We start from the raw sequence: 25,167 nt of genomic DNA, 5'->3' as shown, positions 1-25,167 counted from the left end.
GTCAAAGTCATTGATGAAGATGTTGAAGACTACTGGGCCTAAAACAGAGCCTGGGGTACTCCGCTGCATACTTCCCTACACGTGGATGTAGTTCCATTGAGGACTACACGCTGAGTGTGGTTGGTTGTTGTTTTTTGAATTTATATCCCGCCCTTCTCTGAAGACTCAGGGCGGCTTACATTGTGTAAGGCAATAGTCTCATTCTATTTGTATATTTATATACAAAGTCAACTTATTGCTCCCCCAACAATCTGGGTCCTCATTTTACCTACCTTATAAAGGATGGAAGGCTGAGTCAACCTTGGGCCTGGTGGGACTCAAGCCTGCAGTAATTATAATTGCAGGCAGCTGTGTGTTAATAACAGGCTGCATTAGCCTGGTGAGCTACTTCCCAGCCCTGGTCAGCCAGTTATGAATCCATCTGGTAATGGTGCTGTCTAACCCACATTTTTCTACTTTACCTAGTAGTAGGTTATGGTCTATTTTATCAAATGCTTGTAAATTATATCAACAGTATTCCTCTGGTCCACTAATTTTATATTAAATAAATATTTATATTAAATAAATAAATATTTTATATTTTATATTAAATAAATAAATATTTTATATTTTATAATTTATATTAAATAAATATATTAAATAAATATTTATATTAAATAAATATACTGTATTTTTGTGGCAACGATAAGTGGTTTGCCACTGCCTTTTCTTTTTGTTCAACTTCACAGATCACCCTATTCCAACCAAGTTAAATCCTGCTTCATTTTTGAAATCAATCAAAGCTACCTAGGTACGGCCATAACTTTCAGCTTATTATCACTGTCTTCATCTCTTATATTTCATATATCTCTGAAGTCCCCTTTAATTATCTCTCTTCCTTCTTTATACATACCAAGAAAAGCATACACATATTGTAATAAAGATCTTAAAGTGCTAGAAGCTTCTGTTGTTTTCCTGCAAAATAAAAAAATTAAGGCAGCCTGCTTCAATCTGGGTTTAGATTCTGGAGGTTTATTCTCAACATAGTTTGGCAGAAGATAAAGTTGGTTTATCTGTGGTTCCCTTTAAAATAACTCCCTCGATAGCAATTCCCACAACCCACTAGAACTACATTTCAAAAAACTGTCATCGGATGATCCTGAACTATGATTCTGTCACCAGAACTATGGTTGAGAAGATCTCACTTGCCTCTCCCAGCATCTTGCAAATCTTTTGCAGCTGTCCTACCCAGCTGTGAAAACATCTGGATGATAAATGACTCTGGCAATTCCCCCTCCCTTCACTCACTTGTAAACGGAGAATCCCTTAGGTCAGGATCAATCAGGAAACTTTGGAGTCAAGGTGTTAATTAGGCAATTAGGAGGATTCAAGAGGTGGGCCCAGAAAAAGATTCAGCCACCACTCTTAATGAAGTCTGAAATGGAGTTGGAAAGTGGACGTAAGTGAGAGAAGCTTTGGCTGGGCAGCTCTAGCTCTGAATGAGGAGCAGACAGAGACCGGGGAGGGCAGCTAAGCCTGGAAAAGGAGGGCAGAGGGCTTGAATAGCAGGGGAGGCAGAAGGAAAAAAACAGAGCTTGGGAAGTAGAGGGGTCCTGACAGAAATAGCTGGAAGGTGTGTAAAGATGGGACATCCCAAGGCTGAGCCTACATGTCTGCTACTTCTTTCCTGCAGCTCCCCTGCTACCAGCCCCAAACCCCTCCCCTCTTGAGGTGTGAATGTGCCATTTGGGGTCTCACTTCAAAGAGCCTTGGCGGAATCATAAATACAAGCCCCCAACCAGGGGCGCTTTAGGAAAGAGAGGATTTTGAGGTGGATACATCCCAGACTTGCTTCCAGAGACCAAGCCAAGGAGACCTGGCTCCCAGCTCCTTAAACAGCTCTTACCTTTCTGCCTCTCAGCCCTCCCTCCGCCCCCTTCCTTCTCTCCCCAAATCCAGCTTTGCTCCCCAAACCAATCTTCCAGCCTCTAGGCCTTCTCCTCTACCCCCACCCTCAAGGCAGGAGCCCTGGCTTCCAGCCTCACCTGTTCCCATCCACAAGACCCCCACTCCCTTCTCAGGGAAGCCAGTCCTGGCCTCCAGGCTTCTGTCTGTCCCTCATGTACCACCCAGCAGAGATATTCCCCCAGTATGGGAGCTCTTATGCTCTGCGACCACCACCCCCTCCTGGAGCTGCTTATCCCCAGAGTCAGGCACCCCAATACGAAGCCTTCAGATACTCAGGTGAGAAATTGGGAGAGGATGTGGCGAAGTGGTGGGGGAAGGAAAAACTGGGTCATGGTAAAGCCATAAATGGAAGGGAGCCAAAAATGCTGGTGGGGATTGTGGGATCAAGAACACCTACATTTAACCATTAGGCTCCATGGTGTCCTATTCCAGAGCTAAGCACCATTATTCAGCCTATCTACCTCACAGGGTTGTTATGTGGAAGGGAGCAGGATAGAAGGAGAAGCATCTATGCCTTCCTGGGAGTGGCTCTTGAGACAGATACAATGCGACTGTAACAGACATTTAAGGAAGCAGATGGGAATTAAGTGTCTCTGAAGCAGATTCAGAGAAGGTTAAGAAGCAGAAACCTGACATGGAGAAACTTCCTTCTTGTATAACAAACTAAAGTAAAATCAGCAATATTTTGAGGGCTCTTCGGGAGAGACGGTGCTGAGTGGTTTATCAAGCTGATTAGAGGGTTAACAATTAGAGTAGAATAGTGGACCAAAAATGTTTATGTTGTAAAGCTGCCAAGAGTCGTTAGATATGAGATGGGTGGAAAATAAATTTCATAAATAAATAAAATCAGTCCAGAATGGGTGAGCTGGAACTAGACAATGAGAATTAGGAGATTAGGCTATTATATCTGTGGGAAAAGTGGGACGCACATTAAAAAGCAAAACTGAGGGAAGTCCACTAGGCACCCAAGAGGGTGAGAATGGATGAAGGGGAAGCAGCTGGTGATTTAGGCAGGCCAGTGGGAGGTCAGGGCTGGGCAGATCAGAAAGGGAGCTGAGAGAGATGGAGAATACCCATAAATTGTTGGCTCCTACCCACCCGCCCCCCATCAGCTGGATATTTAGCACCCAAGACCAACTGGTCAGGGAAGAGGTGGAGAGGGGAGGAAGAGAAGAAAACGGGCGGAAACCAGCAGGAGAGTGACAAATTCCTTGATGATGCCCTTCAGTAATGCCTGCAACCCCCTCCTTCCACTTACTCCACATGGCTCAGCAAACGATGCCCCTCATTTCTCTTAACCCTCCACTCAGGTCTCTTTTCTCCTCTTCTTTGTCACCAGAGCTGGAAGCTCCTCCCAAATTGGAAGGTTTCTTCCCAGGTTTGGACCCCCCTGGGCGCCTCCTGCCCCCAACCCCTGGCCTCCCTTATGGGTCACCTCAGACACTCCCAACAGCCCCCCCAACAACTTCACAGCTACCCCCTGGAGTACGGATGAGTCTGGAGAACAGTGAGCTCTGGAAGCAGTTCAGTGGCATTGGAACCGAGATGATCATCACCAAAGCAGGCAGGTGAGATACTGGTCCATCATCTCCCTTTCTCTGTCCTTGCAGTGGCAGGGATCAGTTTTGGAACATGTAAATCAGAGCTTCAGATGATTTTTTCTTCTGTCCTAAAATTAAAACACCTCCCCAATAGACTTGAGATCGTAATCTTATCCTTCCCCACCCTAAAGTAAGCCTTATGAAGTCCAGTGAATCTTGCTTTTGTGTAAATGTATAAAGGATTAGGACTGCAGCCATTTTTAACATGCTAGCTTTGCACAATGTTTTTTTCTCCTTCTCACTAGAGCTGGCAGGGAGGAGGACCATCATGCAAAAAGAATAGGCTAATGGGAAAAAAAAGCTTCATTTATATAATTCACAAGTTTAGGGATCTATGGCCATAACACATATTGATGAATGATAGTTTAAATACTTTGCAAATGGGATTTGACAAATTCACCAAGGTTAAACAATCTGAAGCTACCTGCTCTGTTACTGAACAGAAGGCGAGTCTTAAGAGGCTTGAGTGGTCACTTCTAATTCTCTATTTCTAATGTTTTAAATGAAGCCTCCATGTTCAAAGGCAGTATACCTGCATTTCGCTCATTTTGTAAACTCTATTTAGGACACTGATAGAAAATAATTTGCTCGATTAGACTGTTAGTTTAACCTAGGAAGGCTCTTAAGACATTAAGAGAAATAAATCTTTCTCTGTCCCTATTCATTTTTTCCTGAGTTACTATAATAAAAGCAAGATTTTGAGAAACAGATGTAGCTTCTAGGTACCAGAGAATAACAGGGTACCTGAAATGAATACTGTGAAAATTCCTTTAATTTCTACTGTAAAAAATGTTTTCTGACTTTGGGTCTCCAGCTCTTGGACCATTTTAAGCCATTGTAACCTGGAATTAAGGAGAAACTTCCTCACAGTGAGGACAATTAACCAGTGGAACAGAAGTTGCCTTCAGAAGTTGTAGGGGCTTCGTCATTGGAGGTTTTTAAGAAAAGACTGGGCAGCCACCTATCTGAAATGATATAGAGCAGGGTGTCAAACTTGATTTCATTGAGGGCTACATTAGGGTTGTGTTTAAACTCAGGCGGGCAGGGTGGGTATGGCCAGGGTGGGTGTGGCCAGCTCAATGTCACTCGTGTTGGGGGCACCTGTGGTGGCCCGAGTGCTCTGCTAGCGAAAAGAAGGCTCCCGAGCTCCATTTTTGGCTGCCATGGCTTCCTGTAACCAGGAAGGCCCTCAGAAGCTCCGTTTTTGCTGGCAGAGGCACCATGGGCCAGTCTTTTGCAGTTTCCAGGGCAGCACCGCAGGCCAGTTCTAAGCACCCCATGAGCCGGATCCACCCACGGGCCTTGAGTTTGACACCCTTGGTATAGGGTCTCCTGTTTGAGCCAGGAGTTGTACTATATGGTCTCCAAGGTTCCTTCCAGCTCTATTCTGATTGATTGATTGATTGATTGATTGACAAGAGATGAACTGATCTGGAGACAAACTACATTGGGAATTTATGGTAATTGTATGAAACCTATATAGATAGGTGAAGTGAGAAAACAGCTAGAAAGCCCACATCCCAGGAAAACTGGAAAAGAGTAATTAGTGCCCTAGGAATTGAGTGAGAGAGTTCTGTACGTTTTCAGTTTTCTAAAGAATAATCAAAAGCCATTTGTCCTACACAGGATCTTAACATTCTTCCATTACAGGCAGTCCATTCATTTAGAAACTGTTCAAAGTTACATCGGCACTGAAAAATGTTACTTACAACCAGTCCTCACACTAACAACCGTCACAGCATCCCCGTGGTCACATGATCAAAAATTGGCACTTGGCAACCATTGTGTGTTTACAACCACCGCAGCATCTCAGCGTCATGCCATTTCCAACCTTCACAGCTGACTTCCCACAAGCAATATCAGTGGGGGGAACCAGACTTGCTTAAAGACTGTGTGATTCACTTAACAACCGCTTAACAACTTGGCAAAAAAATATCATAAAATTGGGTGTAACTTACTAACAACTGCTTTGCTTAGCAACATATATTATGATCCCAGTTTGGTTGTAAGTCAAGGACTACCTATACGTCAAGCAAGTCAGTGCTGATATTTCAAGGGCTAAATGAGGGACTGCTTGATGGTCTGCTTGTCTTAATAAATGGAGCTAAATAATATGATTTGGAACCTGTCCACTCATCCTGTGGTATTAGAACTTTCTAGACCTCAGCTATAGCATGGTGGGTGTGTGACTAGAATTATCTACCACCAGCCTTAAGTTGAGACGAATCATGTTTTCTTCTTCTGTGTCACAGCCCATTCCTCATAACTTGAATTTTATAATCCATGTTTTAATCACCTTCCAGGCGGATGTTTCCACAGCTAAAAGTTTCGGTCACAGGCCTGGATCCTGAAGCTAAGTACCTACTGCTGGTGGATGTCGTTCCTGTAGGAGGCTCCCGCTACAAGTGGCATGGCAAAAAGTGGGAACCCAGTGGCAAGGCAGAATTACCACCTCCAGACCGGGTTTACATCCATCCTGACTCACCTGCATCAGGTGCCCACTGGATGCGCCAACCTGTATCTTTCCATCGGCTCAAGCTGACCAACAATACCCTGGATCCTCATGGACATGTATGATTGGGAACTGGGACCGGAGAAAAGACAGATGGAGACAATAATTGATACATTTATAGCCCAAATAAAATGATTTAGAGAGGGGACATGTGGGAGGATCTTTTAGGCTACTAACTATGAGGGGTGAGAGAAAAAAATAGCCAAGCTCCAGGATTTTGTGAATCTAATGCCAAAAATGAAGCAAAATCTTTCACAAAGGAATACTACATTCTGAAATTCAAAGAAAATAAATTCTATAGCAACTACACAGTATTTAAACTTACATTTTGTTGATAATTAACACATTATCAACAAAATCTAAGTTTAAATACTGTGTGGTTGCTATAGAATTTATTTTCTTTGAAATTCAGAATGTAGTATTCCTTATACTATTATAAGGATTATAATAAAAAATTATTCATGACTGTATGGCAAGAAACAACTTAACTCATCAAATCCCTCTACAGAAATAATTTAGGCTTATTTTTTTGCAGGTTGACACGCCTGGGTTATTAATCTTCCTTTTAAATACAAAATGAACTGATATTTAAGGATAATGAATCATGCAATTAGGATCACATTTTGTTCTTTGCCCAGAATGACAGCATACATAGACAGTTCGGTTTTGTGAAGAACTAAAATGGAGTTGGAAAATGGAGGAACATAAGATGGTCAGGTAAAATAATACTCACTGTTGGTTCTTCTGTTCTTAGTTGATCGTTCATTCCATGCACCGTTACCAGCCCAGAGTACATGTGGTGGGAGCTGGAGGGCGCCGCGGAGCAGGGAGTGGCTGTGCTTCCTTCACCTTTCCTGAGACACAGTTTCTGACTGTCACAGCCTACCAGAACCCACAGGTGAGAGAACACAAGCAGGTTTTTTTAAAAAATGGTGGTTTTTTTAGTACTGTAGACTTGTCCATGATATCTCCAGACTGCTTGTCCCTCATTGTGTCCTTCTTTTGATGGATAGATATTGGTGAGATAGATAGATAGATAGATAGATAGATAGATAGATAGATAGATAGATAGATAGAGATAGAGAGATAGAGAGATTTGTTAGTCTATGATAGCTAAAAAAAGGTCTTACCCTCTTTAATAAAATATATTAGTCTTGGACTTGTAAGGACATAAAGGCCTTTTGGATAAAAATTTGGTGGATTTTACAAAATGTTTTGAAAAAGAAGATAAAGTTCCTGCCGCAACTTTTCTTGTTGGGAATTATTACGGATTGTACAGTAATTGAGACTAAATTGATTTTAAATCTAATAACTGCAGCAAGATTACTAATAGGACAATATTGGAAGAAAAAAGAAGTACCTACAATAGAAGAATGGATATTGAAAGTTGCCAATTTGGCTGAGATGGCGAAGATATCAGCCTTTTTGAAAGACAATACGCAAGAAAGATACTTAAAGGAATGGAAAAAATGGATTGACTATATTCAACGTAGATATCAGACTAAGAGTTATCAGACTGTTTTTGAATGATTATGATGTATTATTTTTGATTGTTTTCGGGGGAAGTTAGGAATTGATGATTGTAGGGGTATAATTAAGTTGGGACGAAATTTTTTTAGCATATGTTTGTTTTATTTTTAACTATACCTTGTGCTCGTTCGGGAAGTCGGGGGTTGTGAAGGGAGGGGAGGAGGGGAAAGGGGGAAAAAAATTTGTAAAACTTTTTGAATAAAATATATATATATATATATTAGTCTTGCACAGGGAGTGGGGTAGAAGACCTCCAAAGTCCCTTCCAAACCTATTATTCTATATTTTAGAGTTAGCTGTCTAGAATCTCTAGGAATGTTTTCAGCCAGAAATATGCCAAGGGAAATATACCAATGGACTTTTAAAAGAAATTCATTTTGCCCCTCTGGATGTCCCCCCCCCCCCGGTATTCCATCATTGCACGTTCTTCCTTTAACTTCACTTACGTTTAAAAGTCCGTAGAGATTCTCAGTCATCCAGGTCATGGTTGTCCCAAAGATGTTTTTTCAGGAGGCACCTGGACAACCAGAAATTCCAGTTGCATCTTGAAAAAGCACCCTTGGGACACACATCTTAAGGCTGTCAATTAGGAAACTATATGTTGAACTATAACACCAGGAGCTCTCAGCCAATGGCCATTCTGGCTAGGGACTATGGGAACTATTATCCATTATAGAAAAGTTTTAATAGAAAAATCTGCAAGAGATGCTGAAAATTGGTTGCTGGGAGGGGCAGAAGTAACCATCTCAGCTTAATATGCAAAGCCACTACAGAAACTTAATTTCCCCAAAGAGAAACACATAATTACATGATTACTTTCCTCAGTATCAATCATTAATTTAGCTGAAAAGTGAAGTGCTCAAAAGGAAGGCTTCAAATAAGTCATCTCCATGTTTTAAAAAGAACAATATATGTATTATTTGCAGCTGAAGAATTCCTTCCCTTTGTTGGCTGCAGCTACCTAGAGAGCCAGAAAAAATAGATATTTTCAAATGGATGAGAAGATGATTAAGACCGTTATATCTTTATTTATTTGTATCTCACCTTTATTGTTTTTATAAATAACTTAAAATGACGAACATATCCAACACACCTTCCACCTCTTATTTTCCCCATAATAGCAGCCCTGTGAGGTGGGTTGGGCTGAAAGAGAGTAACTGGCCCAAAGTCACCCAGCCAGCTTTCATGCCTAATGCAGGACTAGAATTTATTTATTTTATTTATTTATTTTGTCACAACATCATACAAAAAGATTATATAGTATATAACCATATAAACATATATAGGAAGAAGAAAAGAAAAACAATAGGACAGGAACGGTAGGCACGTTTGTGCGCTTATGCACGCCCCTTATGGTCCTCTTAGGAATGGGGTGAGGTCAATAGTAGAAAGTTTTTGGTTAAAGCTTTTAGGATTATGGGAAGAGACCACAGAGTCAGGTAAAGTATTCCAAGCACTGATGATTCTGTTGCAGAAGTCATATTTTCTGCAATCTAGATTAAAGCGGTTAACATTAAGTTTAAATCTATTGGTTGCCCTTGTATTATTGCAATTAAAGCTGAAGTAGTCTTTGACAGGAAGGACATTACAATAGATGATTCTGTGAGTTAAACTTAGGTCTTGTCGAAGGCGACGGAGTTCCAAGTTTTCTAAGCCTAGGATTTCAAGTCTGGTGGGATAAGGTATTTTGTTGTTTTCAGAGGAATGGAGAACTCTTCTTGTAAAATATTTCTGGACACGTTCAATTGTATTGATGTCAGAGATGTGGTGAGGGTTCCAAACAGGTGAGCTGTATTCTAGAATTGGTCTAGCAAATGTTTTATATGCTCTGGTTAGTAGTGTGGTGTTTTGGAAAAGAAGCTACATAAAATTAGGTTTACAACTCTTAGAGCTTTTTTGCTATGTAGTTGCAGTGGGCTTTGGCACTTAGATCATTTGACATGAAAACTCCAAGGTCTTTAACGGGATGGGGTCGTCTGTAAGGTAATGTCCATCTAGTATGTACTTAGTTTTGGGTTCTTTTTCCTATATGTAAGACTGAGCATTTGCTGGTTGAAATTTGGAGCTGCCAATTTTAGGCCAAGCGGTTAGATGGTCAAGGTCGTTTTGAATGATAGAAGTGTTGTCTGTGGTGTTAAATAGTTTGACATCGTCAGCAAAGAGAACACAATTACTTGAGATATGGTCACAAAGATCATTAATGTATAGTATAAAGAGTGTTGGTCCAAGGACGCTGCCTTGAGGAACGCCACTCTTGACAGGAACAGGATTTGATAAAGCATTGCCAATTTTGACCACTTGTTGTCTGTTAGACAGAAAAGCAGATATCCATTTGTGGAGGGGTCCTGAGATGCCATAGGATGTTAGTTTAAGGAGAAGTTTATCATGTACTACTGAGTCAAAAGCTTTGCAGAAGTCTATGTAGATTGCATCTATTGATTTGCCTTGATCTAGATTTGAAGTCCATATGTTTTTGCAGTGGAGAAGTTGTAAGTTACATGATAACTTTTTCCTGAAACCAAATTGTTTGTTGGAGAGTAGGTTGTTAGTTTCTAAGTGTGAGGTAATGGATTGGTTGATGATAGATTCCATGACTTTGCAGGTGACGCAGCAAAGGGAGATCGGTCTGTAGTTTTCGACTAAGCTGGGGTCTCCTTTTTTTGAAGATGGGGATGACTGTGGCTAGTGACCAAAGTTTGGGAAGAGAACTGGTAGTGAAAGCTTTATCAAAGATAATACTTAGGGGTTCGGCTATATTAATGGAAAGTTTTTTTAAGAAATATGCACAAAGTCCATCAGGTCCAATAGAAAGCGATGGTTTTAAGTTGTGTAGAGCTTTACCAACGTTGTCTTCTGTGAAATCTATATGAGTTAAATCATCATAGTCATTGCTGGTTCGTTTGTGGAATGTTGGATATGTGTTATCGGAGTTAACAAAAACTGAGCCAAAGAAAATGTTGAAGAGGTTTGCTTTGACTGTTTCGTCATTGCATTCTTTGTTGTTAGAATCTTTTAGTGGTGGGATGGATCTTGAGTCTTTAAGTTTATTGTTGACAAAATTATAAAAGGCATGATTGGAATTTGTGCGTAGAAGGTTCTCTTCTTGCTTGGTGTGGTAATTTGTGCATTCAGTTTTTATTTGGTTGCATATGTTTCTGTAGCGGTTTTTGAAATTTGTAACATAGCCTTTTTTGTTTCTTTTCAGAGGATTTTTTTTGATTGAAGCTTTTTATTGATATGGGTAGTTTGTTTTCTTGGACATGGTAGTCATTCGTGGTACATATAATTTAATGACTCTATTGATTTCAAGTAGGAAGACTCTATAGAGGTCATCAGCGGTTATGCAGGTTGCAAACAGATTTTGCCAGTTCAGAAATGAAAGATCGTTGTTTATAAGGTCGTAATTGGCTTTTTTGAAGTTGTAGTTGGGAGTTCTGTTGTTATGACGATTTAAGTATGGACGTATATTGAGACGAAAATCAATCATGCAGTGGTCACTGTTTGAAAAAGGTTCTTTAATTTGTAGTCCGTAAATTGAGTTTGGATTGTTGCAGAAGATGAGGTCAAGGCAGTTGTTGAGTCTTGTATTGTTAGTTACAAGTTGTTCAAGACCTAGGTTTGTAACAGCGTTGTACAGTGTAGTATGGATTGGGTCAGTTGAACATTCATTAGTTGTCCAGTTAATGAGAGGTAGATTTAAGTCACCCAGGAAGATGAGAGGGTATGGGCAAGAGGTAGTCCATGTTAGCATTGAGGTTAGCATATTTGCGTGGGTAATGTCATAGTCGGGGGCTCTGTAGCATAGTAAGAATCGAAGAGTAGTGTCAAGGGATAGGTCGCATACTATGGTTTCAGGAAGAGAGAGATTATGTGCTACTTGGATATTTTTTAGATTCAGTGACTTTTTGTAAAAGATAGCCACTCCACCACCTCTTCGGTTTTCCCGATCTGATCGATAGACTTGATATTCTTTGTTTGAGATAATGGAGTCGGGAAGGGATGAATTCAGCCATGTTTCACAAACAAAAATGATATCAAATGTGCCACTGTTTAATAAGAGGATAAATTCAGGTAATTTGTTGACTATGCTTCTTGCATTTATCAATTTGCATTTGAGATCTGATATGATTGGTGTTGAAGAGGTAAGGGGCGTGCATACCTAGTTTTGGATGTTAGTAGCTTTGAAGTCTAATGCAGGACTAGAACTCACAGTCTCCTGGTTTCTAGGTCAGCACCTTAGGCACTACATCAAACTGGCTCTTGACCTCTCTCTAGGACAACTAGAGACCGCTAATTGGTACTTAAATCTACTGTGAACAAAAGGCATTGACAACTTTATAATTTTTACAGGCTGCTATTCTAAACATACATTATTCTCTCTCGTCCCTCTTGTTTTCAGTTTAGCTAGGATACCTCCCAAATCACATTTTTGTCATCTTTTCTTTCATTATGCTATATCTGGACTCCAGGAACATATACATGTATAACTTTTGCACACAGAAATAAAACTTAAAATCCTACTACCCCAAAAAGACTGGGAGTAACTTCAATATAATTTTACGCTGCTTTCAGAAATAATCCAGAACTGGATGGGGAAAAAAAGCAGAATGTATTTATTGTTATAGATATGTATGATGACTTCTATTCCTTTAACTCTAAAGTATATGTTTGTTATTTCTTTCACTCCTCACCATCCATTCAGATCACTCAGATGAAGATAGAAAGCAACCCTTTTGCAAAGGGCTTCCGAGAAAATGGCATGAACAGCAAAAGGTGAGCAGGAAGAAATCAAAAACCACAACATTACCTGGCATCAGATATTTCATTCCAACAAGCTGAATTGTCAGAATCAAAATGCTAAGACTCTAGAAAGCAGGTGGGGTGGACTTTGCTAGCCCAACAGTCTGCAATTGCACCCGGAGGCTCCAGTTAGTTCAGAATGCGGCTGCGCGGGTGATAGAGGGAGCCCCTCGTGGCTCCCATGTGACACCTCTCCTGCGCAGACTGCACTGGCTACCTGTGGCCTTCCGGGTGCGCTTCAAGGTTCTGGTAACTATCTTCAAAGCGCTCCATGGCTTAGGGCCGGGTTACTTACGGGACCGTCTGCTGCTACCGAATACCTCTCACCGACCCGTGTGCTCTCACAGAGAGGGACTCCTCAGGGTGCCGTCGGCCAGGCAGTGCCGGCTGGCGACACCCAGGGGAAGGGCCTTCTCTGTGGGGGCTCCCACCCTCTGGAACGAACTTCCCCCAGGACTCCGCCAACTTTCTGACCTTCGAACCTTTCGCCGCGAGCTTAAGACACATCTATTTATCTGCGCAGGACTGGACTAGATTTTTAAATTTGAATTGGTTTTAATGGGGATTTTATTATGTGTATTGCTATTTTTAATTATTCGGCCATATGTAATAAGTTTTTTAATGGATGTTTTATTTTGTATTTATATGTATATTTTATTCTGGCTGTGAACCGCCCTGAGTCCCTAGGGAGATAGGGCAGTATAAAAATACGAAAAATAAATAAATAAAATAAATAAATTGCATAATCCTGAAAGGTGTTTTAAGTCCTGACTGCTATTTTATCAGATATTATTATGGTCCATTACAAAATACAGGGAGCGCGAGGCCCGAATCAAAAGGAAGATGAAGACCAATGAACACGAAGCAAACCAGGGTGAAAGTGGTGAGAACAACATAGGTATCTTATTCTGTCTCTAACTCCTTAAATACTACTTCTAACTTCAGCTTCTCCATCTTCCATGGACTTTGGCCCAAAAAGTCAAAACGGCAGTTATGATGATGCAATGACAGCCCCACCTGTTTTTAGGTGCATTACATGTAATTCTTATGTGATTCTTCATTCGGGACTTGCCAAGGCTGGCCTGCTGAAATTCTGTGATTAATCAACATTAAATGAGATAATCGCAGTAGCATCTCACTATGTCAAAATGATGAGCTTTATCCCTTTGGGCAACGTTGCAGTGCATGTAGAAAATAGGTGAAGCTTCCTTTGTGATGCCTGATGTTTTCATCACTCTGATCTCCTTCACTTGCAGATGCTCCTGTATCACCTATAACCATAATTCTAGATCAGAGCTGGAGAACTATAGTCCTTTTATGACTTGTGAACTTCAACTCCCAGAATTCCTGGCATGGCTGGATCAGGAATTTTGGGAGTTAAAGTCCATAAATCATAAAAGTGCCATAGTTCCTAACCCTTGTTCTAGATAGTTGACCAAATGCCTATATCTCCATCTCTTTCCTAGTTATCCATCATTTACCCTATGCACACATTTGATAATAATCCCTTCTTGCTTGCTTTTCTAACACCCTTCCATACTCTCATAATTCTTCCCAAAGCCCCTTTCTCAATTTTCTTCTCCCTCATCTGCAATTATCCTCTCCTTTTTTCTTGAAAGTAGTCTTATTAACTTGAAGTGATATAGGCTTCCCAGAAGAACCTCACTTATACAGACTAGTTTAGTTAGTTTGTTTACAGGGTTTACAGCTTGCTCAAATCAGAAACAACTCCAAGAATCAGTTAATTATAGAATCTCCTCACTTGATTTCCGATCAGCTGGACAAATTTAGTTTTTTCCCCCTTAATTAAGCGCGCAGTTATTTAACCTCCTTGTGTCATCTCTTTCATAAAGACCTCTACGTCTCTGCCAAATATGTTCCCAGAATGTAGTTGTTTAATTCCTACTGATAACTTTGTCTTCTCATCCGGTCTTCTCTGCACGTCCCTTCCCATAGAGAGCAAGAAAGGCCCTTGCGACTCCACCCTGACAGAAGAGGGGCCTCTGGAACAACAGCCACCCCCTGCACTTCCACAGCCTTCCTGTTCCTTCTACCCCCCTGCAGGAATTAATCTCAATGGGGCCGAAGCTTATGTACAACATCCAGCTGCTTTTCATGGTTTAAGGGGGCCAGCATCTCCTTATAGCAGGTAACAGAACATTTATTTATTTATTTGATTTTAAAGCTGCCCAACTCCAAAAAAATGCCAGGTGTCTTGCAATATTTAAAATAATACATAACTAAAGTATGGCTGTCAGGGGAATTCTGGGAGTTGAAGTCCACATGTCTGAAAGCTGCCAAGGTTGGACACATATAGGTAGTGGTGGGATTCAGCCGGTTCGCACCACTTCGAGAGAACCGGTTGTTAACTTTCTGAGCAATTTGGCAACTGGTTGTTGGAAGAAATCATTAGGGCAGAGAACCGGTTGTTAAATTACTTGAATCCCACCACTGCATATAGGCTTGGTGAACACCTCCATATGCTGGGTTATCACTTGCATAGCCTGGGATTGAGATGTACAAATCATCAGTAGTGATGATGCTGTACTTTGAATTGATCAATGATCTCACCCAGTGGTTTCATATCAAAGTGAGCTAATTGCTTATATTCCGTATCAGCCAGTGATCCAAATCTAATGACTGACACTCTTCTGTCTTTAGGAAATAAGTTGTGATCTTTGTAGATTTATTTTATTTATATCTGGCCTTCATTATTTGTACAAAAAACTCAAGTGATAACGTCACTCCTTCTTCCTCCTATTTTCCCCACTACAACAATCCTGTGAGGTGAGTTGGGCTGAGACAGAATGGCCCAACTAGCCATCCAGCTAGCTTCACGCCTAAAATGGAATTAGAACTCACAGTCCCCTAGTTTTTAGCCTGATGCCTTTACCACTAGACCATTTAGCCTCAGATATTCAGATTATTTATTTTAGTTGCTATTTAATAAAGAACTGTTACTTTTTCTCCAGGTTAGGAGGACTGACCTGGGATTTTTTTTTTATTCCTAATGTTTTCCCGCAAACAGTCTACTTTTTTCAGATCAATCAAGTGCTGATCCGATGGTTGTTGTAGGAATTGACTAACCATCTTGTCATCTGAACAATGACATTGTGGGCCTAGAGTGACCCAAAGTCACCCAACTGGCTTTCGTGCCTAAGGAGGATTATAATTTATAAGTGACACTCTCCTGGTTTCTAGCCTGGTGCCTTATCACTAAACCAAATTGGCTCTTAAAAATATCTTCGTGTTCTGAAAATATCCTCATCATATGTAAGAGACATATACTGTTCTAATCATTTTTATACTGCCTGTTCCATGTGTCCACTTTTGAGAACCATGCATTTGAAATAGAGGGCTTTATTTTTTGCCCAACTGAAGACTGCATGGTTCTCCAGCATGAAAGTTTAAATTGAGTGTGAAAAATTATCCATAACCAACAAGCTCCTCCTTCAAAGAAAATGCTATAGAAAACCATTTTGTTTCTGCACATGCTCCAGTATTTGTCACACTTAAAACTTAAGTCTTAGAAGAATCTAGTGATATATCCCTGAGAAACGATATATAACTGATGCCTATCAAATGTTTTAGATGCAACTATACATAACAGAGTTGCAGCTACATTAAATTTTACTATGTAAGAGTGATCATTGTTCAAATCCTGCACTGAAAATTGGGTTTTTCTGGGAAAGACTAAGTATTATATGCAAAACAATATTTTAGTGTGACAAGAGAGATGGAGGCCTTCTACAAATGTTTCAGTAGATTAAGAGTTCGCTTTACTGATCATGTGATCAAAATGAGCCAAGCCAGCATCTTTATTAGCAGCTGTTCCAATCATGTACAAGATTTTCAAGTGTATCTTTTAATGTCAGCTGTATTGCCAGAGGCAATAACCTATTGGTTAATATTATCCTGCATTCCTCCTTGCTTTCAGGCCAATGCGAAAATATTTAAAAAGAATAATATCTGGCAGATTTGCAATTATCCTTTCAACTGAATCCCGTAAGAATGTCAGAATCCATGGTTTTATCGTTTACACCAGGAATATCCAACCTTGGCAACTTGTGGACTTTTCAACTCCCAGAAGTCTGGCTGGGGAATTCTGGGAGTTGAAGTCCACAAGTCTTAAAGTTGCCAAGGTTGGGCATTCTTGATTTATCTCAAATAGGATATCATAAGGGGAAAAAAGGAATGTTTTCAATGGAATGTCTATGGAGATTCTCAGTCATCCAGGTCATGGTTGACCCAAAGGTGCTTTTTTTCCAAGAGGCAACTGGACTTTCTGGCTTTTCTTTGAAGAAGTTTCGCTTCTTCTCCAAGAAGCTTCTTCAGCTCTGACTGGACGGTGGGGAATGGAAGGATTTATATTCCTTGCAGACAGTTGGACATTTGCATTTTCTTTTCAAAGAAAAGAAACTCCAGTTGCCTCTTGAAAAAGCACTTTTGCGATTTTCAGTGGAATGAGAAAGGACTTTAGAAGGAAGTTTAGAAATACTTTATGTAGGGAAATCAGAAGGAAAATCCTCAGGGCTATATATGGGAAAGCACAATTGTGTGAACTGCAAAATAGGAGGCTAGGCTAAATCAGCCAATGACCTACAAGTTCTTAGGCACTGACTTATGCTATGCTTTTCCACAGCCCAAGCCAAGAAATAGCAGCTCCTCCATCTTCTCCCCCCACCAAGTCTCCTCCTGAGCAAACGGAGTTCAGAGCAATGCTCCCAGTGAGCTGGCCCAGCCTGGATATGGTTCCTTTCCTTGGAAGTGCAGAACCACCAGAAGCTTCCTCGTTCTCTCCTTTCAAGTTCAGTTTTGCACCCTACCCGCCTCCACCTCATGTCTATGGACCTCCCTCTGGCTACCCTGGCTCATAGCCCTGCACCACCTGGATACCTGCATTTGATTTGCTTCTGCTTGCAAAATTTCATGGTGTTTCCTCTTCCATTTAAAGAAGTAGAGTTTGATTATATCCACATAATTAAATCCACATAATTAAATCCCAAAAGGCTGCAACTGTACATTTTCCCCCCACAGTGAATATAAGGAAGCTGAGATGCTCGCATTCAAACTTTTTTTTCCCAATTATTTCCAAGTAGAAAATTTCTATTCAATATCCTAAGTGGTAGCTATGCTTCAGCTATTCCTGTTAAAAAATCTTAACAAAGACAAGACTAATATACAAGTGCATGTTTTTATGTATGCCTGCATGTCATCTTAGTATTGATATTGGAGTGGGTACATATGTTGTGGCAGCAGCTTAGAAATTAGCAACTTATGTTTTTTTTAAAAAAATGATTTTTTATCAGATGTTAAAAACCAAATCCCATAGCTGGCATAAGCCAGTTGGTTTGATGAGAGGATGCAAATTCCCTTATTTTCATCTGCAACCACAGTAATGTATTAAAATCATCTTCCTTTCTCCACCACTACCAAATTAATTAGGAAATTAACTATATTTTGCAAATATTTCTGTACCACTCGTTCATAAGTGATGTGGCAATACAAATACACAATGTACAAGATACTCAATTTTTCTTAAAATTTTATTATAATTTTTTATCTAAAAGTTGTAAATAGGAAAAACAAAATTAAAACAAAATAAAATTAGAGCAAGAGACAGATCATGGGAGACAGCAGGAAATTTCCCCTTCTAACTCTAGAGAGATACCTGGACTGCACATTCCTTCACAGGAATAAAGGTAAAGGAGGGAAGGGGAAAATGTCAGCCTGGGGAATTACAGATGTGGCTACCTCATCCCCACAGGGGCAGAAGATGAGAGGGAGAAAACAGAAAACATGTCCCATTGGTCAAATTCCTTAGCATGATGTGGTCCCAATCTCCATAATCAGGGAGAAGGAGAAGTAGTAACAGAACCAAATCTGCCAATAAAAGATTTAAATAAATCCATGCTCCAAAGCTGAATGGATTCCAGAGGGCATTTGGAATCCCCAGTGACCATGAAAACCTTTTTGCAAGATCAGGATTTTTTGGTATAGTATGCTGGGGACAGTCTTGTCTTCCACTGGCCATATAGTTTTTACAGAGCAGAGTGGGAATTAGGAATGATGGCACACAAAGGAAGGTCTTCCTATATTAGCTCAATCTATTCCATATAACTGAAGCAAATTACGGACTGAAGTGCCAAAACCCCTCAACACTGTAGGTCTTCCAGCAACCTAAAACAGCAAAAATTTGAAGCACTTCCTGTTCTTTGCTTAAATCTTTCAGAGTGGCACCAAAACCATGGAGTTCCGAGGTCAGCTGACAAGAGAGAAAAAGGCAAAAGAAGCATCTAAGTGACCCAGTGGGAGGAGGGGAATTAATCCAGATAATAAGCTCCTCTAACAAGATCAGATCTTCTTTGATCAATCTGGCTTCTCCTTACTTCTGAATCCAGTTCTCTGTAACATATATTCTCTAAGCAATAACTTCCAGTTCTTCTAGAACAGCCTTCTCTAAATTAGTGTCCTCCAGATTTGATTATGCGACAATTCTCACCATCTAATTCTGAATGGCCAAGTTGGCTAGGATGATAGGAGTCTTAAGCCAATAGATTTGGAGGGCGCCAGCTTGGATAATGCTGCTTCATGAGTAGAAAAGCCCCACCAAGAGTTGCTCAAGAAATCACTCAGTGACTTCTCTACAAAACTAGAGATCTTTAAAGAACTACAACTTTTCTTTGTTTCTGGGCTGACACTTCTTTTCATGGAAAGAGCTGACAAAGTTCCAGGGTTTTCCACAGGCAGAAATCCTAAAAAGTGAAGTTTTTTTTTCAGGGAGGGGAAAAAAAAAGGCAATCCTAGGGATTGCCCAGGAATCAGCAATGTTGGGAAAAGATGGCTAATTCAGTCTAAGGGGTCCAGAACTGAGAATTTATTGGGCAAGGGCCAGGGTAAGGGAGAGAAGGAAAGAAGAGAGCTGAACCCCTGCCAAAGGCTGAAAGAGAAGCTAACCATCCAGAATAGGAAACAGAAGCTGCACAAGGGGGAAGAGGGAGGAGCAGCATTCACAGGAAGTAGTCCGCAACAGGCTTCTTAGACGGGATGCCTCGGGTTTCTTGAGGGGCTGCTTCAAAGATGATAAATTCTTTTTGAAGGTGTTCATCCAGTTCCAAGATGGCTGCAACATTCCCACAGCTGTGGTTGGAAGAGAGAGAAGGGGTCAAAGTTGTGTGCTTCCGGTTTCATCAATGCCACACATTCCTGGAAAACACACTCGGCTGATTTCAATCTCCCTCTCCCCATCCCACAGTTCTTCCTATTCACAGGGATACCCTTGCAGTTTCTCACCGGTAACAATAGTTGGGGGCTGACCACACTGTAAGAACTGTCTCGTTGAAATGCCATTTGTATCCCTCCATGACCAGCTGATGTGCCCGGCAAATCATGTCGATATCATTTGCTGCGTTGAATTGTGCCACCACATCACTGCCAAATAAATAGCCAGCACCTCGAGGACTGACCCCCCAGCCTGTAGTGTCTAGAATAGCAAAAGAGGAGAATGTCAATTCAGGGAAGACAAATGGCAGGGAAAGGGTAGGAAAAGGAACTATCTGAGCTTGCAAGCTAATAGAAGAAAGCCAATCAGCTGACAAGGAGACACTGTAGAAACCCTCACACCACCACCCATATATTCCACCATACAAGGCTGTTCTTTTTCCCTTTAAAAAAATCTTCTAAAACAGTAATTCTGGGATGGGAAAGAAATGAAATATGAAAACATCTATCTTTACTAGAAGACTTTAAAGAGTTTTACCATTTATTTGATTTGCTGATGACTGCAAATCCATGCAAGATTTATTATATGTGTCTTCCGCAATGTAGGGGCATGATGGCTCAGCAGTTATAGAAACTGAGCTTGTCAGCTGGAAAGCTGATAGACCGGGTTTGAGACCTGAGCGCCACGTGATGGGGTGAGCTCCCATTACTGCCCCAGCTCCTGCAAACCTAGCAGTCTGAAAGCATGCAAATGCAACTAGATAGATACTACTTTGGTGGGAATGTAACAGGGTTTTGTGCACCTCGGCATAGAGTCATGTTGGCCACATGACCACGGAAACTGTCTTCAGCAACGCTGGCTTCCTTGACCAAGAATCGGTGATGACTACCAGGCCCTAGAGTTAGAGATGACTTGGGCAGGGAAACCTTTACCTTTATCGCAATGTGCTTGGAATATAATCTACTGCGGTCTCTCTTCAACTTCTTGTAAAGAACAGGTATTTCAGTCTCATCAGGGTATGCAGTAACACCAACTAGCTCTTTTGCTCCTAGTATAATCAAGAATTACAGGCACAATACTCTTCAACACTACTTTTGGCATGTCGTATTCCTATCAGATTCCACCAAACATCAACCATTATAGTATCTACTATTGACATAATACTCACACACAAAGAAAAAGAAAGATTCATAGTTGTACCTTCAGGGTCAGACCATAGAAGATCACACATGGGGCCATCATGAGGGACCTCTTGTTTGCGATCTATTGTTCGGATCTGGTCCAACGTCTGGATGGATGGGGATAAGCCACCATGAACACAGAAAATCTGAACAGAAAAGACAACACTTATACAGTATACATCATGGACCTCCCTCCATCTTTAAACTGACACTCTTTTTCTCTGATCACCTCATCCTAGAGACATAATCTCTATGTGCCCCCACCCACCCTTTACAATCTCTGATATTCAGTTATGCATTTGATTAAAAACAACCGAGTACTAGATTTGTATTAAGAGAAGACATTCATTTTGAATCAGCCCCATGCCACCAGTGATTATCCCATAATTACATGTCTTGGAAAGTAAAACAAGAAGTTGTTTTTCCCCTCTATTTTTCAGACAGTTAGTCCTTCAAATAAGAATCTGATCTCCTTCAGATCCATAATTCATCGTGAGTCAAGAATTATACTTGCATACTCACCTTGCCATCAATAATGGCAGAGAGACTGAGGTAGTCAAAAATCTCGGTGCAATAGCGCCACACAGTGACAGAGCCATATTTTCTCAAGCACTCATCATAAAACCCATACACTTGGGTGATCTGCCTGCTTTCATGATTGCCACGGATAAGGGTGATTCTGTCAGGGTAACGGACCTGTAAAAGAAGTGAATCCATTTAGCTTAGCCTTCAGATTTAAAAAGGTATTAACCAAACTGGCATCACTGATAGGACACGCTGACTTTTAGATAAGAAAAAAAATCAATGTTGACTTATCAGAGCTTTCCTTACTTTGAGTGCCAGCAGCAGCAAGAATGTTTCAACACTGTAGAAGCCTCGATCAACAAAGTCTCCCATGAAAAGATAGTTGGTCTCAGGTACATCGCCACCCACCTGACACATGAAGACACAGAACACAAGAAAAGGTTACCCATAAAACGAGAGAATGTACAGAAAGAAAGCAAAAAGCAGCAGAAGAGAGCATTAGTGGGTTTCAGCACTCACCCTGAATAGCTCTTTAAGGTCATAAAACTGGCCATGGATATCTCCACAAACCTAGAAAAAATGCATCAAGGGTAAAAAAAATAAAAGTTTGCCTGATGTCATCACACCAGTCTAAGGTATTATGAAGTAAACCCCCCCCCCCAAAAAAAAACCCAAACCAAACACCCTTACTCACTGTTACTGGGGAATCTACTCTCTGGACATTACTTTCTTCCACCAAGATCTCTCTGTTGGAAGGAAAAGGGAGATTTGTCATCTGGAATTGCCTTTCACATCATCAGCTGCATGTTGTCATATAAAAGCAGTTACTGCTCAGAAGTCTACAAACACTTGCCTGGCCTTTGCACAGAGGGCTTTGACCTCACTCTCTTTGATGAGTTCACAACGCCGCAGTTGTTCAATCTGGCGGTCAAGGTCACTGATTTCAGCCATCTCTCCCCCCCTGTAAAAATAGGAAATGTTGACTGTTACACGTATGCACAAACACATGGGTACATATGTTTGCACACAGACTTTCTATGAGCAAACAGATTCTTCTTCAAAAGTATTCTAGACCAGAGCAAACTACAACCAAGCAATGTTAAAAATACAAGTAGTCCTCACTTTACGACCACAACTGAACCCAAAATTTATGCTGCTAAGCAAGACAGTTTTGCCCATTTCACAATCTTTCTTGCCACAGCAGTCAAGTGAATCACTACAGTTCTTAAATTAGTAACACGATTGTTAAGTGAATCTGGTTTCCCCACTGACTTTGCTTTTGTGATCAGAAAATCACAAAAGGTGATCACATTGATCCCGTGACACTGCAACTCTCATAAATGTAAGTCAGTTGTCTAGCATCTGAATTTTGATCATGTGACCATGAGAATGCTGCAACAGTTTTAAGTGTGAAAAACTGTCATAAGTCACTTTGTTCAGTGCTGGTGTAACTTTGGTCAATAAATAAAAAGTTGTAAGTCAAGGACTACCTGTATATTCTTAATAAAGATTGTAACATTGATGAAAGCAAAGGGGAAGCTAAAGAAATTGCCCCCCCCCAAAACAACTCCTATTAAACTACAGGAATAGTCTCAATTTTCATCTCAGTCTCACCATTGGAAACTAACCAAAAAAAGAAACACCAAGACAGGCAGAACGAAACTGTGTTGAAGCATAGCTAGGCAGATACTTTGACACAACCAAACCACTCAAGTAGCCCATATAAACAATTGATAAAGTGGAAGGATGATCTCTTCAAATCTTCCCAATGGATTACTGAAAATCTTTTACACTATTGGGAAAGAGATGGAAATACGCCATGTAGAGCCAAGGTAAGCAGTATCTGGGATACACGTTACTGTACTAAATGAAAAGCAGCTCATAGAATATTCAAACAGGTTCCTGAAAACTGCGCCACCTCTTCATTTTGTCCTCTGTGCAATACTGCTATATCCAAGCTCCCTTCAGTTCACAGCCTTCCTAAACCTGGTGCTCTCGAGACAAATATACAACAACTGCATATCCACCCTGGCACAAAAGAATAAATAATAAATAAAAATCACCAATTCAACATCCTTAAAGACAGCAGCAGAAATTAAGAGAGGAGGAAGCAAACCTCACAGCAAAGTTCATTCAACCTGGGTGGAGAAAAGTCACATGAAGGTGCCTTAACAAAAGGAGGGCAAGAAAAGAGAATTTCGGGTGTGAGATCCCCAAGACTTTCCCACCACCAGTGAAGCTGGCAGATCAATCAACCAACCAAAGCGTCAGAAGGCAGCTCAACCCAATCTTCCCACCAGGCTGTTGCTTCACCCGAATTCGAACAGAACAAATAAGAGGAGGGGGGAGGAGGGGGAGCAGCATAAGGAAAGGCCCCTCCCCTCCTTTACCTTTGCAAAAAAACAACCCCGCCCCCAGAATACCCGCCCCCTCTTCTAACTTCCCCAGGCGATGCCCATCGGAGAAGCCTCCCCGCCGCCGTGCAATGAAACGGACCTCCCCCCGCCCCCGTCCGGGCCATAAGCAGGGCGCTCCTCCTCCTCAGCCGAGCTTCCGAAGGGCAGCCCGCCAAGACAAACTGCCCTTCTTCCCTCACACTCGTTCTCTTCGACATGGCAGCCCCGATGGAGCGTGGCAGCCACGAAGCCTCGCAGCTTCCCCGACAACGAGGCATCGCTTGGCCGGCGCGGAATGGCCGCGCTCCCTCCTTTCCTCGCCGGCGCTCCCTCCCTCCCCCCGCAGCACCGAACTCCCGTCTCTATGGCAACCAACTTCCCCCGGCGGCCCCGTCACGAGGGGCAAAGGGAGACCGAGGAGGGCTCATCGCGCATGCGCGCGATAAAAAATTTAAAACAATAACAACAACCCCACCGCGTACCTGGAGGGTCCGGGCAGCGACGGCTGAGACAGTAGCAGCTGCTCTGCGGCTCCCTCCGGCTCCCGGGCCCGAGCCTTACCCCTCCCTCTTTCCGGCTCTTCCCTCACTACTAAAGCACACGACGTCACTTCCGCTTCCTTCTTAGACGCAGGTGGGGGGAGGCGGAGCGACCTTGGCACTTTAAAGCGGGAAGGATTTCGCCCGAGGAGGAGTTGCACGTGTGCGCACATACATGTACATATTTATAGCCGGTGGCTTAATAGGTAACATGGAAAAGATGTCTTCCTCCCAGGAAGGGTTTTAAAAGAAGGAGACACGGAGACGGAAATGAGGAAACGGAAGAGCATCGCGGGGAGTTTTTAAGTACACTTTTTTTTTTAATTGTATGTGTAGTACAAAAAAGCTTCCGGATGCTTCTTCAGTTACGCGCTTCCCGTTCCTCATCCTTTCCCCCCTCCCAAGTTCCTCGTATTATCTTGGTGAGATAACTAAATAACGGAATTAGAAGGGACCTTGTAAGTCAATCTAGTCCAACGTTCCGCCCAAGCAGGAAACCCTACACCAGGGATCTGCAAACTTGGCTCTTTTAAGACTTGTGGACTTCAACTCCCAGAGTTCCTCAGCCAGCAAAGCTGGCTGAGGAATTCTGGGAGTTGAAGCCCACAAGTCTTAAAAGAGCCAAGTTTGCAGACCCCTGCCCTACACCATTTCAAATAGGTGACTGCCCAGTCTCTTGAAAGCCTCCAGCCCAGTGGTGAAGCTCCCACAAAGGCAAACTGTTCCATTGATTGATTGTTCTCACTGTCAGAAAATTTCTCCTTATTTTTAGGTTGAATCTCTCCTTGCTCAGTTTCAATAGAATAGAATAGAATAGAATAGAACAGAACAGAATAGAATAGAATAATAGAATTTTCAATTGGCCAAGTGTGATTGGACACACAAGGAATTTGTCTTGGTGCATATGCTCTCAG

At 41.5% G+C, this 25,167-nt stretch overlaps 2 protein-coding genes across 5 annotated transcripts; one reads left to right on the top strand and one right to left on the bottom strand.

The window, feature by feature from the left end:
- Nucleotides 1-731: 731 nt before the first annotated feature.
- TBX6 (T-box transcription factor 6) lies at nucleotides 732-17,771 on the top strand. The gene is made up of 8 exons (XM_058181431.1): nucleotides 732-790; nucleotides 3,287-3,515; nucleotides 5,852-6,119; nucleotides 6,815-6,958; nucleotides 12,293-12,363; nucleotides 13,206-13,273; nucleotides 14,347-14,539; nucleotides 17,033-17,771. The coding sequence occupies exons 2-8, from the start codon at nucleotides 3,439-3,441 to the stop codon at nucleotides 17,265-17,267; spliced, it is 1,056 nt and encodes a 351-aa protein (XP_058037414.1). The 5' UTR covers nucleotides 732-790; nucleotides 3,287-3,438; the 3' UTR covers nucleotides 17,268-17,771.
- Nucleotides 17,772-17,918: 147 nt separating this feature from the next.
- PPP4C (protein phosphatase 4 catalytic subunit) lies at nucleotides 17,919-24,478 on the bottom strand. Of its 4 annotated transcripts, XR_009154948.1 has the most exons (9): nucleotides 24,197-24,478; nucleotides 22,013-22,279; nucleotides 21,838-21,888; nucleotides 21,625-21,726; nucleotides 21,316-21,489; nucleotides 20,813-20,939; nucleotides 20,545-20,660; nucleotides 19,684-19,873; nucleotides 19,392-19,530 (listed from the first exon to the last, which is right to left on the bottom strand). XR_009154948.1 is itself a non-coding variant. In XM_058181430.1 (8 exons), the coding sequence occupies exons 1-8, from the start codon at nucleotides 22,267-22,269 to the stop codon at nucleotides 19,401-19,403; spliced, it is 924 nt and encodes a 307-aa protein (XP_058037413.1). In that variant the 5' UTR covers nucleotides 22,270-22,279; the 3' UTR covers nucleotides 17,919-19,400. The 4 variants fall into 4 exon arrangements, 3 of the variants coding, with proteins under 3 accessions (XP_058037413.1, XP_058037411.1, XP_058037412.1); XM_058181430.1 differs by lacking the exons at nucleotides 20,545-20,660; nucleotides 24,197-24,478 and having other exon boundaries at nucleotides 17,919-19,530; nucleotides 22,013-22,060; nucleotides 22,168-22,279; XM_058181428.1 differs by lacking the exons at nucleotides 20,545-20,660; nucleotides 24,197-24,478 and having other exon boundaries at nucleotides 17,919-19,530; nucleotides 22,013-22,111.
- Nucleotides 24,479-25,167: the final 689 nt, after the last annotated feature.

This window comes from Ahaetulla prasina, chromosome 4, assembly GCF_028640845.1.
Source record: "Ahaetulla prasina isolate Xishuangbanna chromosome 4, ASM2864084v1, whole genome shotgun sequence".
In the NCBI taxonomy this organism is placed as follows: Eukaryota; Metazoa; Chordata; class Lepidosauria; order Squamata; family Colubridae; genus Ahaetulla; species Ahaetulla prasina.
The sequence above is the reverse complement of the archived record's forward strand: the minus strand, read 5'-3'. Positions and strand labels throughout refer to the sequence as shown.